General features: G+C 34.1%; 1 protein-coding gene across 21 annotated transcripts in view; it reads right to left on the reverse strand.

Moving 5' to 3' along the window:
- Tenm3 (teneurin transmembrane protein 3) overlaps positions 1-15,310 on the reverse strand; it is a 2,467,413-nt gene that overhangs the window by 193,307 nt on the left and 2,258,796 nt on the right. For all 21 annotated transcript variants that reach the window (XM_063234704.1, XM_063234707.1, XM_063234699.1 and 18 more), the window contains one exon: positions 2,389-2,626. In XM_063234704.1, coding sequence (XP_063090774.1) covers positions 2,389-2,626 — 238 coding nt within the window. The remainder of the gene's footprint in view (positions 1-2,388; positions 2,627-15,310) is intronic.

Genomic DNA, 15,310 nt, shown 5'->3' on the forward strand with positions numbered 1-15,310 from the left:
AATGTCTTTCAGTATTTTTTGAAGGGTTGGATTGGTGGTCATGAACTTCCATAGTTCCTCCTTGTCATGGAAGCATCTTGTTTCTCCATTAATTTTGAAAGAAAGTTTTTCATGGTACATCAATCTAGGTTGCTGGTTATTTTCTTTCAGGGCTTGACCCCTTTACTCCAAGCTCTTCTTGATTTGATAGTTTGTGTTGAGAAGTCTGTTGTGTTTTTGATGGATTTTCCTTTATAGGTAATCTGTTTCTTTTCTCTGACTGCTTTTAATATTCTGTTCTTGTGGTGAATTTCTGGGATGTTGATTATTATATGTCTGGGTGTAGATCTGTTTTGGTTGTAGTTGGTTGGAGTTCTGAATACCTCATTTATCTGGATATCATTTCTTTTTCCTGTGCTTGGGAAGTTTTCCTTAATTATTTCTGGGAATGGCCTTTGTAATTCATTTGTGTTTACTCCTGCTTCTTCACTCATGGTTTTTTTTTTTTTTTTGTCTTTTTCCTTTTTATTGGTACTGGGTATTGAAATCACGACTGCCTGCTTGCAAGGCAGGCGCTTATGCTGCTGAGCTAAATCTCCAGCCCCGTCACTCATGTTTTTTATCCGTAAGTTATAGATCCTTTTGTCATCTTCTAGCTTTTGTATTGTTACTTTCTGGTTCTTTGTTATTTTTAAGAGGTCTTTTCTTTCACAATCACATATTGCAAAACTATCTTCAAGTTTTAAAAGGCTAACTTTAGTTTCTGTCAAGGCATTTTGCCAGCTTTCAATGGAGTTTTTAATTTCCAGTAATCTCTTTGAATCTGTTTTATGTATTCTAGATTTTGTTTATATTCTTCACCAAAGGTTTCTCTTCCTTTTCTGGGTTCCTCCATTCTTCCATCTGTGTCTTCTTGAGAGGGGCTTAGCATTTCTTTTATTATCTTTTTATATCTTGCCTCACTTGGATTAGAATTTCAGTTTTAAGTTTGTCTATGAGGTCACGAAGGTATTTCTTTATGTCTGCTGATGTTGTGGCCAATATTGCATAATTGCTGCCCTGGATCTCTTCTGTGTTTACCTCTTCTGGACTTATTTTCCCAGGGTCAGTGGCTGGCATTTTTTTCCTTATTTCTTTCTCTTGTCATGTTTTGGTTTCTTTCAGACAGGTGTACAGTGGAGGTCTCAGGCCCTCTCCATATTGCTTACAGTTTTTCTGAAGTGTGCTGGCTGGGGGCTTGCTGCCCTCTCCAGTTTACTGTTATCTGAGATGCGTGCAGGGACGATGCAGGCTGGCCCCTTTCCTCTGAGCCAGTCAACCAGCGAGTGCCTTCAGCATGTTAGTCTGTGCTGTGCAGACATCACAGGTTTGGGAGTTTTGTCCCTGGTTATTGGGTCCTGACCAGGGGTGTGATCCAGCCCAAGCAGGTCCCACCAGTGCTCTTTGGGCCAGGGTGGCTGACCGATGCCACTGTGGTTCTGGGTTCAGGCCCGTCCTGCCCAACTTCAGTATGTCCTGCAGCCAGCCACACCTGCCATGGGACCCAATTTCCAGCACTTACTGCCAATTAATGAAGCTCTCTACCTTGGTTCCACTCTATGCTGTGCCGCATCCTCCCACGAAGAGCTCCACACTCACCAACTCCTGATTTTGGTGGCTACGGCTTGAGTGCAACCATGAATCGTCTGGCTCCATGGTGCGCCCAGCACAGTGTGGGACCTGTCCCAGTCTGCACGTCTGATTCCAGCCTTTCATTCATTTTTTTTCCTTCCTTTCTTTTCTTTTTCCTCAGTTTCTTCTTGAGTCATGAGAATCCCTCTCTTTTCATTTAGTCTTCTCCATGTTGTTAAATTCTAGTGTTTGAGTTGTTTTTCTCAGAGAGGCTCTCTATCCTGCTACCTATCAAGTCGCCATCTTCAGAACTCTCCACTACAATTCTTGATTCAACGAACACAATACAATCTGAGAAAGTATGGGAGTTGAGATCTAGCAGCTGCCAAACATGTTCACTGACTCTTCCTATGTGAGACTGAGAATCACATTTTATATCTGCTTCCTTTTCTTTACCCATATAACAATTTGTACATAACAAAATAACAGTAGAAAGGAAATGTCTCACTGAGGTCATTTATTCTTGCTTCTTGTACAGAATAAAAAATATATGCAATGAATGGGAAAGTTAATTCACCCAGCAACTAAATAGTTACCAACAGTCTGCAGTTGATCTTAAAAAAATACAAAATATAGAGGATATAAGTATGGTAAATGTCCCTTAGTGAGAAAAAGATTGGACTAGTTTATTTTTAAATTTTGATGCTAAAAATTGTTATAGAACATGCACTGTCTATGCAGGTGAGTTGTGTAGTTCTAATGTTCAAATGATATGAAAGCTTTACACATAGGAGTTACCTGCTTTCCAGTGGTACATTACTGCCAAGGACCCAGCTGTCCTGCAGCTGGACGGACTCGGGTGTGGTTTGCAGCTCGGCGGGCAAAGCAGCCGGCGGGGCCGGACTCTGGTTCCTTCTATTGGTTAGGGAGTTTCTATTGAGAGACGTGATAGATGGATGATGCTGTGTGGAGTGCTGTTTGTGGGAAGGTGGCAAAGGCTGCAGTGTAGATTGGCCTTGGTTATTCGCAGGTTGCTCTGAAAAAAAAAGAAAGAAAGTTCATTATATATAGGTAAATGCAAATCTACATATACTAATTTCTTGGAGATCCACTGTAAATGAATTAGAATTAAAAACTGCATATAAATCCATAACCTAAAATTTGCATATTATTCTATTAAGCGGGTGTTCAGTGACATTCTCTAAGAGCAAGTTTACCCTTGATACACAAAGTTCTAATTAATATACAACAGATGGCAAAATTGCTCTTGGTTTTAATTTGTTTCAGATTTTTTTCAATCTGGTTTTATTAACACCTACAGAAAACAGCACCTGACAGCTCCCCTAATGTGCCTTTAGATTTCAGCTTTTTTAAACAAACCAACCCTGAAATTAAATGGGTAATTTCAGTAGAACACAAAGGTTTTCGAAATGCATATAATCTCTATAATTATTTAATGGAGTTTTTTTAAGCTTTATTTAACTGCAATAAATTATTACAAGCTAGTTGCTAAACAGCAGTAGACTACTCTCGTTTAGTGCATTTCAAATAAGGCAGATCTGCACTATGATCTACTAATAGACGCTAAGCATTCTTTAGCAGAAGGTCACTCTGTGAAGCAGATGTTGTTTCATGGATACTTAACAGACTGAATCACATCTGATTACAACATCAGAAGACTCATATACTTAATGACCGTTACATCCATTAGAACACACACAGAACAGATTTTCCAATTTCACAGTATGCAGTATAACTACATTTTGGAGTAAGTCATAGGTGACCAGAGAGACTCACGCCACCGTATCAGTGATACAAATATTTTGTTCTAAGTTCTAAAGGATCTAGCAACTTCAAAATATAAATACACTGCTGTATTATAGCTATGAAAAATTCCCTAGAGCTAATGAAACATAAATTAAAAATCACAAATTAATGTAACATGTGAGACTTAATTTTCAATCTCATTGCCTAGCTTTGGATGTTCTAGAATTGACAAACACTACATTTTAGCAAGCAGGTAGATGACACTTTAATTTAATTTGAAACTTATTATTGTTCCATATATATGTCAAGTTTTTAACTAAATGCAGTTCAAAATTCAATATAATTTCAAAGTAATACATTAAATCATCCTATTAATATAAATGCATGTATTAAAAGAGAATAGGAAACAGGGACTATCCTTCATCTACAATGTGAACTCCAGCAGCAATTTTTAAACCAAGTAACAGTCTAACATTGTAATTCAGATTCCATGAAATGAATTCATGATATGTAATACTTTAAATATATATTATTCAAGCTTCTTTCAGGGTACAATTATAAGAATAACTCCTTCCATACCATGCAATATCAGTAATTACTGGATATTTTTAATACTGCAATAATCCATATCATATAAATAACTGTTTATCACTCTTGAAATGTAGGGCATAGATAACACCTAAACACATGAAAATAAAACTGCTTCCTTGTATAGCCTGTATTCTGAAGTTCCCTATCACAGAACCTGTAGGAATCCTCTTTGGCTTCTTGTTTTTGTGTTCATCACAAAATGTCTAATTATCAAAAGTTGAAATAAGCCTTTGAGGGAATGGCAGGGTTAAAATAGTACACACAGCAAGTGTGTTAGGAAAAAAGAAAACTACATTTTTAAATTCATGAAAGATTTATTATTCATGTATCATCTAATTAATTAGTATTGTCTTTCCCAGCATCAGTGCATACGATTAGAGCCTCTATGGATTGCTTTAAGGTTCATTTCAAGAAGCTGCTACAGCAAGCTGTAGTTATGAGGCATGAGCTTAGGTTGAAAGGAAAACAGAGAGTAAAGAGAGAATCAGTTCAAAGGAGGTATTAGAAGACTATGCCTAAAAAGAAGTCTACATGGGGACTCAAAGACTACATTTTTAAGCATGAAGCTGCCAAACAATGGTATATTTTGCACATGTTTGGAAGTTGTATATTAGATGTTATACTATGCATAGGAATATCACAAGCCAAAATATCAAAGTTAATCCTATGTGTGTCAGGTATCTCGATAGTGTCAGTTTTCTTATCTTTAATGTGGGAAATATTTCAGTCCTATGTAAGTGTTAGTGCAATTCTAAAAGTTCAATGAAATCTATTCCGTCATTCAGTTTTCACGTGCTTAGTCATTTATCCTAAACACTTATCTAGACTCTGTTTCAGAAGTATACTAAAATCAGTAACATGAGAAGGCATGGATAAGTAGGAAAACAAAGCATATGGACATTAAAATTGTTATTGAAAATTAAGTGACTTTAGGAACAATTTCCATATGCTGCAATTAGGATTTTTATTTTTAAAACAAATCAAAACCTATCAGTGAGAAAAATTTTTATTTAAGGTTTCAAGAACGTGCTACTATGGCTCTCCCTACCTTTACTCTTTTGTAACCATGTGTCCACACTCTTTCTGGTGGTATACTCCAGATAATACAGCAAAGTATTCTGTCTCTTGAAACTTTTTTGATTTGGCCATAAAATTTAAGAGGTCCATCAATGAAACATGTTCAGATGATGTGTGCTAGGTTCAATGTAAAATTCAGTAGTACAGAATTAGAGCAGAATGTAAAGAAGGGTAGAGAGGCAGCAGATCATGAGCAGAAACAAATACAAAGATTTAGCTAAAGTCAAGATCTGGGCTACTGGGACAAAAAACAAAGACCATACAAAAAACCAAGACCATACATTCATCCATGTATGAATAATAAATTCATTCGTATGAATTTATTAAAAAGAGACTAAGTGTAAACAACCTTAACAAAATAAAATAAAGCTAAACATAGTCAGAAGAGAAGATAGAAGAAAAATAATATAGGAAAGATAAAACCAGATTTACTGTTAGTGGACAAAATTCCTGCGGTGTGGTTCTATACATTTTTAAAGTGAGATACAAATCTGGCTCTAAATAATCCTACTGCCAACTCAAAGAGGAAAACATGATCAGTTACATGACTTGGGAGTATTTTTAAGATCAAAATATTTGTTTAAGACAAATACAAGTACTACTGACACTGAAAACGGAACATTATTTTTTAAAGTTCCTTGGAAATTTTTATGATTAAGGTTCAAAACAGACCTGAAGAAACAGAGGACAAGATCTAAACTCAGAGACTGGTAAATCATTTAAGAATCCAATACCGGCTTGCAGATCCACAGAAGAATACCCAGAACAGCAAGTGCAGCCTTTTGTTTCAGCAAAGATTTGCCAAGACTTTCGGAAAGGTTTTGGTTATGATGGCTTTGGAACAATCAGACTTCACATAGTCACCAGGTTTAATGTTTCTGTAACACAGCTCTGAACATGTCATTTTACTCCTAGAAAACTCCAAATGTTTTTTAGTGCCTATCAAGCATAAAATGAATTCTAAAGGCAAACGTTACATTTGGTCACAGATAATGCAAAATATATTTTGCAAACCTCTTTCCATGCATCCTTTTTATATATTCTATTTTATTCAAGTTTTTTGTACACACAATGTGCACCACATCTTTCCTCCTAGGTATGCACAGTTGCTTTTATCTGGAAAAACATGTTTCTCCATTTTTCTATATCTAAACTCTTTTTAAGCTCTATGAAAGATGACACCCCTTCTGTTTTCTTTAGGTTAAAGTCATTTATCTTTTCTCTAAATCTTCTTAGAGAATACTTGTCTTATGTTACTTCTTAGAGAGTACTGTTCTTTTTTCAGTTATATTCTCTTTCCCATCTGTACCACAAGTAATTTTGTAAGTCTCATGTCCCCTGTTAAACTTTCTAGGGACAATATTCCTGCCTAATTCATCTTTGAGCTCCTAAGGATCACACAAAGATAGTGGGCATCTAATGTCTGAACTTATCAGGCCCAATTTTCTTGATTTTATTTTGTCCTTTTAAGACAAGATTTTGATGTTGTCCAGGCTGGCCTCCAACTCAGGGCTCAAGTCATCCTCTTGCTTCAGCCTCCTGAGCAGATGACACTACAAGGTTTGGACATCATGCCTGCCTAATGTTTTTAATGAAAGCTACTACTGGCAGATTCTATACTGTTAAAGCACATTTCAGCTCCAGCTCCTCTAAAGTTAACAGGTCTAGGTTATAGTCTTTGGGGAGCAGGGTGAAAATGAACTATTAAACAGGAGAGCTAGGAGAGAATAATCCTTGCTGGGAGCTAAAGTATCTCCTAGTGTCTGTCTGCCTTTGTATGTGTGGGCTATATTTGTGTGGGAGGAAGTGGATAAGAAAGAGGAGGGAAGTGGGGTTGGCACTTGCTTTGAGCAGGAGTCTCCACCTGCGACTTAGTGGTTTTATTCCACACTTACTTCACTATTATTTCCTCCCCTAGATCTCTATGATGGGCTGGCTAGAGCCCTCCTGGGAAGAAACAGCCTAATTTGGAAGGGAGATAGAACTTAGGGGCAGAAAGTTGTGGTAATTTAGAATAATTACAATTTGAATTAAGTCTGCTACCATAACACAAAAGAAGGGATAGAAAGATGAATAATGGAAAACAGAGGGATAAAAGGAGGAAAAAGGTAGAAGAGAAGGGAGACAAATAGTAGGGACAGAGACTGAGAGAGTAAGAGAATGAGATAAAAGAGAGGAAAAGGGACAGGGAGAAAGGAACAGGAGAGAAGAGTGAAAATGGAAGAACAGAAATGTTTTAATTTGACAAGACTCCTACAGAACCCTGAGAAACACCATGACACTAGACACCTACTGGTCATGCAGCTGTGGCTGGCTGCTCACTCTCCAGTACTAATAGCCACAAGTGGGATAAATGATTAAGTCTGGATCTGGCCGCTAGGAGTTTATAATCTGATACACAGATTGTGTTAAACGAGACAAACTGAAGAGAAATCAAACCCATGTAGTAATTAGCAGACGTGGGATTACAGCCTTTCTTTCTGTATACTAAAAACTATGCACTCTCATCACACTTCTGAACTATATCTTTCTGTACCCTTTCTTATAATTGTTTCAAACAAAATGTAATTTTTCTTCAGAACTGACTTCTTTCTTAAAACAGGCCAAAGCCAAATATGTAAGACTTTTCTACATTGTTTTACTGTATTTTCACTGTAGTGAGCATAGCTTTGAGAGGCTTTTCCCAGTACACAAGGACCCAATCATAGTAAACTTTAGATTTTGAAAAATCTCAATACAGTTGTTGGTTTAGCTTAATCTTTTTGTTCCTTTATCCTTGAACCGTGGCCTTACTAAAGTTTCCCTTGATTTTCTAATGACAAATCAGGTAACATTTCCCGCATTAGCTATAGTTCAAGAGCTACTAAAGAGTTGGTATTATAAAGACAGAAGTTTCATGTAATGAAAACAGCATCATAAATAAAATTTCTTCTTAGCCCAGAAAGCTTAATATACATTGAAGACATTTAGTAGTCATTACTATCTTATGAAGAAAAATAATTACATAAAAAGGATTTTGCTGGAGAAAATTTGAGTTAAGGAATACTACAGAGTTTTACCACAAACTCAGTAGAGCTTATAGCAAACTAAAGTGGAACTAGGTAGTGTCGTGTCTTTTTCTTTTCATCCCAACGGAGTACTGAATCAGTAAGATAACCACTTGCTCAGATGGAACTCTGAGAAGAAAATCCTCACCTCAGAAAATCACCTGCACATAATAAATCTGTTGTTCTAGTTTGTTCTGTTATCTAGTATCCTCTCATAAGGCAAGTTTGAATGTGAATGGTCTGTTTAAATACCTCTGCAAGTCCTTTGTTAAAATACAGCATGGTGTAAAAATCTTCACCACCATAAATTGTCTGTCTCATAGTTGCACACAAATGATGTAAAAATTTAAAGTGCTAAAAAAATTCCAAGATGATATATAAGTAAACAATATTATATTTGTCAGTCTCAAAAGACAAGTGGTTGTCAGGCTATTTCTGTAAAGATATTTGAGTATGAAAAACCTCAGAGATACATAAATAGGAAAGCTTTCCTGACTAGAGGTGTTACTTATATGAAAAGAGACATACTGTTTTATTTTACTGGATTAATGGAAATTTACTTTAGCTTTTGTAAGGTCATTCTTTGATAAGAATATTGGAAGAAATATAGTATGAGCTTTTAAATCTTTGCATTTGCACTTTCCCTGAGTTCACTATACTTTCTATTTGAGGCATTGCAGTGACCTGGACTACCTGTCAAATTCTTCACAATAAGACACCCAGAACTGTCAGATCCGATAGAATAAACACAGTTGGGATTAATTCATTCAGCCTATCTATTGAGTATATACTAGCCAGGCTATTTTGCAGGCATTGAGGGTATAGCACCGAACAGAACATTCAACAGTCTCAACCTACCAATGAAGCTTAATACTTCAGGTTCATACAACTGAACTGAAAAAGGAAAGACAAGACAGAAACAAAGGAGACAAAAAAAAAATGTTGACAGCCCATGAGCAGACCTTGTAGCTTCTTAGAGGCAATCTCTCTAATCTATTTAATGTATGAAGAGGAGACAAGACATTCTGCCTTCAATTGTAACTTCAGATCCCTAGATTGTGCCCAGCCCCTCAAAGTGCTCAACTCTCAAAGAGACGTTAAAAATCTTTTAATCACAAAAGGAACAACAAGAAATTTTTGCTGTGTTGTCCTGAGCACTGGATGGAGAAGAAAACAACTGAAATTTTAAGCACAGGCTGGGCTTTAGATTGGAGTATGAGTAGAAACCTATACTGCCAACATGGTTCTGGAATCCCAATTCAGACATTAATATTAAACATAGCCCTGATCAGTGGTATTCTTGTCTAGGTACACAGAAGCCACTGAGACACATTTTTAGAAGATATTTATTGTCAATCCAAGTCGCAGAGGATTTCTACAGATAAATTCCTGCTTCAAAAGAGTTTGCAGTCTAAAATTACAAAACTTATGAGAAAACTAATTGCCTTGAGCAAAAGTTTACAACCCCCCCCCAAAAAGAAATCCAAAAACAAAACCAGCAGGAATTTGTTGCTTCAAAAATTTTAGATAGTGTGACCATTAAGTAAATGTAAATATTTTTAAAAATGTTTAAGGAGTTAAAATAAAATTATGACAGGAATTAGACATTATGAAAAAATGCATGACTCAATTTTGGAAAAAAAGAATGTATAAACAGGAGAAAGGTAGCTATTGAAATTAAAATCTGACTGTATGATTTGAAAAATAAATTAAAAACAATAGTAGGGAGTACCAGTGATTTGGAAAGCAGATCTAGGAAAATAACTCAGCCAAAGAAAGATAAACAGAAGGATAAAGAGTGTTTACATATTATATTAATAAGTAGAAGCAAGTTAAAAAGAAAAAAATAAAAGAAGATAATAAAAAGGCTTAAATACATTAAGTAAGGGTTCCAGAAAGCAAGAACAGACCTTTCTTTACAGTTAAAAAGCTTTCTTCAAAACTCTTAATACCATTCTTACAGTAATCAAATTACATAAAACATACTTATGAACATATATATATATATTTTTTTTTTTATTTTATATGATTATCTTTGCTATTTGCTTTCATTGTTAGATAGTAACATTCTGGAGTATGTTTTATGTAAAAGGTATGTAAGGTATATAAATGTATGTAAAAGGTATGTAAATGCCAGTCATTTCTCATTGGTATTATTCTGATTCTACTGTTATTCAAAAGTGTGCAGTTAATGTAATAAGCACCCTAAACTATTTAAAAGGCCCTGAAACCAGTATAAATGCTTGTCTTCTGTGACTTACAGTATTTTATTTTGTTACACGATTAACATCAGCAATACCACAGATATAACCTCTATAGAACTCATAGTTTTGTACCCAATAGAAATCTACTAAACGTATAGAAAACTAGATAAAGATACCATTAAAATGTCTCCATATGTGCTTTAGGATATTCTTCTACTTGTTTTAAAATATTTCACCTGAGGCAGAAAGCAAACGATGTCTCAATCTTGACAATAAACTGTTGACATATAATCAATAAACACTTTTTGCTCTCATTATCTAATGAGCATTTGATTTTAGTGCAATTAAATTTTACTGACCTTAAGTGGAGTATATGACATGCTGCAAATAAAACATATTGTAATACAGATATAGACTGAAAAGCAACTAAAAGATGTATTACTCTGTGACAAGTAGCTTAAGATGAAAAGCAAATCAAATACTGCAAATAATGCAGATTTTGCTATGCTTTTCAGATAACACATGCTTTACTACCAACAAAGTATAGAGAAAAAAGAAGACTAGGAAAGGACAAAGGTGCTACAGAGATGGGTACATGCTCTAGTCAACTAAAGACAACTACCTAAAGACAACTACTACCTAAAAGACAACTACCTAAAAATCAATTAACTTCTGGGCCTTGGTCTCTTCCCTCTGTTAAATTAAAAGGAGGAGGGGGAGGAAGAGGAGGAAGAAGAAAGAAAAAAGGAATGAAAAAAAACTGACATGATGGTTATGCATTGAATTCTGAAATTTTTCAGTTTTAAAATTCTCTTTATTTTAGGTAATATATGATAAAATCCTGAAACAGCTTCTGTTATGAGTATTAAAATTTTAAGACAAAAACCTCATATTGTCTTATAATTTAACATTGTAAAGTACATATACTGAAAATCATTTTATATCAAATTCAAATCGACTTCTAATTTCAATATTAAAATCACTTGTGAAAACTGTGTAAGAAGCTGGTATGGTTTCAATTAAAAAATATAGAAGTGTTATGATCAGAATTATAATACATTTTCTAATTAGTTAATTATAGGAAGAAGATGCTCAGTCTAGTCCATCGGAGCCTTTGTTCCTTCAATGTAGTAAGTTGGAAGCCCTACATCAAGGTCTGGCAATGCCAGTTTCTAAGATGAATGTCTTCCTGCTGTTCTCACAGGCTTGGCTGGTTGTGAGTAGGTGTGTATGGAGGAAGGGTATGGGGAGTCTGGTGTCTCCTCTCGTAAGGATGGAAATCCTGTAGGCTCAAAGCTGAACCTTTATGACTTCATTTAACCACAATTACTTCCTCAGAGGCCCTATGTCCAAATACAGTCACACAGGTGGTTCATACTTCAACATACTTGGGAGACACAAACATTCAAGCGTTAAGAGTTAGTTTCAGATCTGGGTCCAAATTTAATAACTGTGTAAATTAACTTTCTATTTTAAATTTTCCATTTTCTCATCTGTAAAATGGGGGTACTCATAACTCATATACAGAAGTGTGAGGATTAAAAGAGGCAATATACATTGAAAGTACACATAAATGGTGAAGTGCTATTTTAATATAATTTCTTAATATCCAGATATTTTTCATTTATGCAAATGAAGTAATGCAAAATTTTTCCATATTTTAGAGATATTCATATTTTTCCCATAGGGAAGCCTTCACAATCATTCTATTTTCATTCCTAAATTTGTAAAATTAAATACACACCTAACTGTATTTCTAAGATATCTAGTATCAATGAGTGCTTATTTAAAAATAACATCAGTAGCATAAAAGATCTATGTTATAATAGAAATAAATTTCTGTATTGTAGGTTACACTGACACAAAACTTGCTTTAGCCCTGTATTGTGAACTCATATTTTAAAGTACCAAACTTATATTCTTAGCATTTAAAGCAACATACAGGCAATTATGTTCCCACTAAAACATGTGAAAATGTAAGGAAGAATGAAACAACTTCATGTTTTATGGCATTTACTTTGAAAATTCGATTAAGATAGATGTCTTTAGTTCGTAATTCTTCAATGTCACGTTGTCATGGTTCCCATCAGCAAGATGTTTTAAAGGCTTTCGATTAATATTGCATGCCAGAACTGAAATTACATCCTTTGTCGTTTAGTTCTTAATGGTGCAAGTGATATCTATCAAGTAGTGTTTTATGAAGCGTGTATGATTTTTATTGCAGGCTGTTTTCACAAATCTTTTTCAGGTTTCAGAAAGACTGCTTAGGGTTTACAATAAATATGCCCTTCTGCTAAAAATCATGATGATTCTTAAAACTGAAGTAAACTTTTACTAGAATTTCTGAATAAAAAATGGTCCACTTGACTGCTGCATTCTGGTTTGTGCAGTCTTGAATATATGTACTTTAACCCAAATTTTCTAGAAAAACTACAGTTATAATATATGCAAAGTACATGCAAAGACCACATTGTTAAAAAGGCCTTCACCAGTCAATCTGTACATTATCGGCCCCTTATGGAAAATATCTTATATCTGAATACAGCATTAATAATCAAATGATGCTTGGGTTTGTGCTGCAAAAGTATGTTTTGTTTTTAAAAATACATTAATCCTTTTTTAAGAATAAGCTAGTGTTCAGGTAATAGTTTCAAAAATTCTGAAAATCAAATAGATGTCATTTTCATATTTTAAAGACTTAAAATTGTAATAGAACCTTATTAATATATAAATTATAAACCTATACATAAAAAAGGAAATTCTTACATATTTTTGTTTAGTTTGATCATACAGACATATTTATTTCCTAGTTTTATCATTAATGTATTCTATTTTTCAAGTTTTGGTTCCTTTATAACATTAGGATGATAAATGATAATTTCTAATGTCTTTTTTCAGTTAAAAATATTTCATAATTCTATACTGCATTAACAAAATATACATATACATTTTAAAGCTTTGGTTGCTAACTCTGTATCTCAAATGCTAAAATGCTTCATCAGTTTAATAAAATATAAATCTAGTCCAGATAAAGCAACTGGTCAAAAGCATTATAAAGGACAATGGCAAGGGGCTTATTCTTGGATGTATTTCCCTTGGGCCGTAGCTCCACAGTCGACGAAAGATAAAGCTGGTTATATCTCTCTTGAGCTAGCTGTGTCTTTAGCGATCTCACAAAAATGCCAACGATGTGTCTATTATAGAAGAGAATAAAAATATTAACATTAAGGCAGACATTCATATCCAGCTGCCCTGCACATTCATCTTGTTTGGATAATTGCACATTTAAAATTAGAGGCTACTTATCTGGTTCTAGACATTAGGGAATAATGCACATGGAAAAGGTTCTTCAAATTCTAATTCCCCCTGGACGATCACTGCAATTCTCATTAATTCTGTAAGGAAGAGCTTGTCTCTCCTGCAATGTTTACTTGATTTTTTTCTGCTGTATGTGGTTGACTGAGGAATGGCAATAGTTCACTTCAAAAACATTCTCTCCATTAGTGAGAATCGATTTCTTAAAACATTCCAACACATCCATATACAGAATATAGTAATTCCTTTAACCCCTGGTGCTCAAAAATACTGTGTGCTTAAAAGATAATCTTCTTCACAAAAAAACCAAGGAACTTACACATTGTTCCTCTACCTCACAGGAGTTTTACTTTCTTTTATTTTGCTGTTTGTAAGTAAATTAATTACTAAGTAGCTACATAATCTAGGGTCAATATAACTATAAAGATCCCCAGTGCAAAAAGTTGGAAATGAGGATTTCTAAAGGAAATTTATAAATATTAAAGCTTATCAGAATTAGTATGTTGTGTGTTCTATATATATATTATCTCAGTTAATCTATAGGTACTTATTCCTGTTTCACAAGTGGGTGAAAAGTTTAGCAAAATTAAAAATCTGACAGTGGTCACAGTGTAATTCCAAAGTGTCCCAAACTAATTTACAGAAGAATAATTATTGTTGACATTTTTGTTTCAGGCATGTTATCAAGAAGAAATATGAAGAGCAAATTTTAGTTTTAGGATATTATTGCAGAAATTCAATTTTGAATTGAAGAAATGTTTGCTTCGTTTTGAGTCTGGGGTTAAGAGTTAGGTTCAGTGTGGAGACCCCAATCTAGCAGTGAGTGATAACAGAAGCACTTTTTCATTATAGGAAATCATACATTATAAGAAATCAACAGAAGTACTTCAAATAGGGGGGAAAAGTAACATAGATGTAATTTTCTAATTTTATGAAGAGGTTAACATTTTTTTGTATGTGGGCAGTATTTTGTCTCGATCTTCTAAACTGAGTATCTCTCTCATGCTAAAAAACCATGAAGTATATTAATTTTTAAAAATCTCTGAAAGTAATGATTTTGAAAGAACAACATCCTGTTCATCCGCTTTCTTCTCCTTGTATTTTTACAAACTCACAATAGCTGCTAATGTAAGCATAATATATTTTTCTTATCAGTCTTAAGGGATTATTATAGTTATCAAATCAAACAGAACTACAAAGCACAATCCCATAGGCTCATCTTTGATTATCACACTTTACTGGCAAATATTTGAGACAGCATTATTAAAAGTTAACAGCCTGATTTACAAAGAACTGTTAACTCTTTCTTACTTTGAGCAAATGCTACCATATTTATGTATCTGGAAGATCATCAAAATAGTGAAATATTATATTCAAAACAAAATAGCCTCTTTTAAGAAAACTGCTCACTTTATCTGTTAAGATGCCTGAGTAATTTAGATATTATAACATTATGGGTATTGTAAAATTGGGTTTCAGAAAAGATCAAAAGCACAATTTATATTATATTTAGGAATATGCTTTTCAAATATCAATGCAACTGTAAGTAACATATCTTAAATATAAAATTTGATTTTTACATATCCATTAAATTAAATGGCATAAAAATGCAATTGAATGATTACTGGCACAAAGAGAAGGAATTCTAAATAAATAAATGAATGCTAACTTTCAAACAATGAAATTCTAAAAGTCAAGTTACACACATCACATCACGAT

This window comes from Cavia porcellus, unplaced genomic scaffold (assembly GCF_034190915.1).
Source record: "Cavia porcellus strain 051 isolate PalLab524CR breed Dunkin Hartley unplaced genomic scaffold, mCavPor4.1 scaffold_24, whole genome shotgun sequence".
Lineage (NCBI taxonomy): Eukaryota > Metazoa > Chordata > Mammalia > Rodentia > Caviidae > Cavia > Cavia porcellus.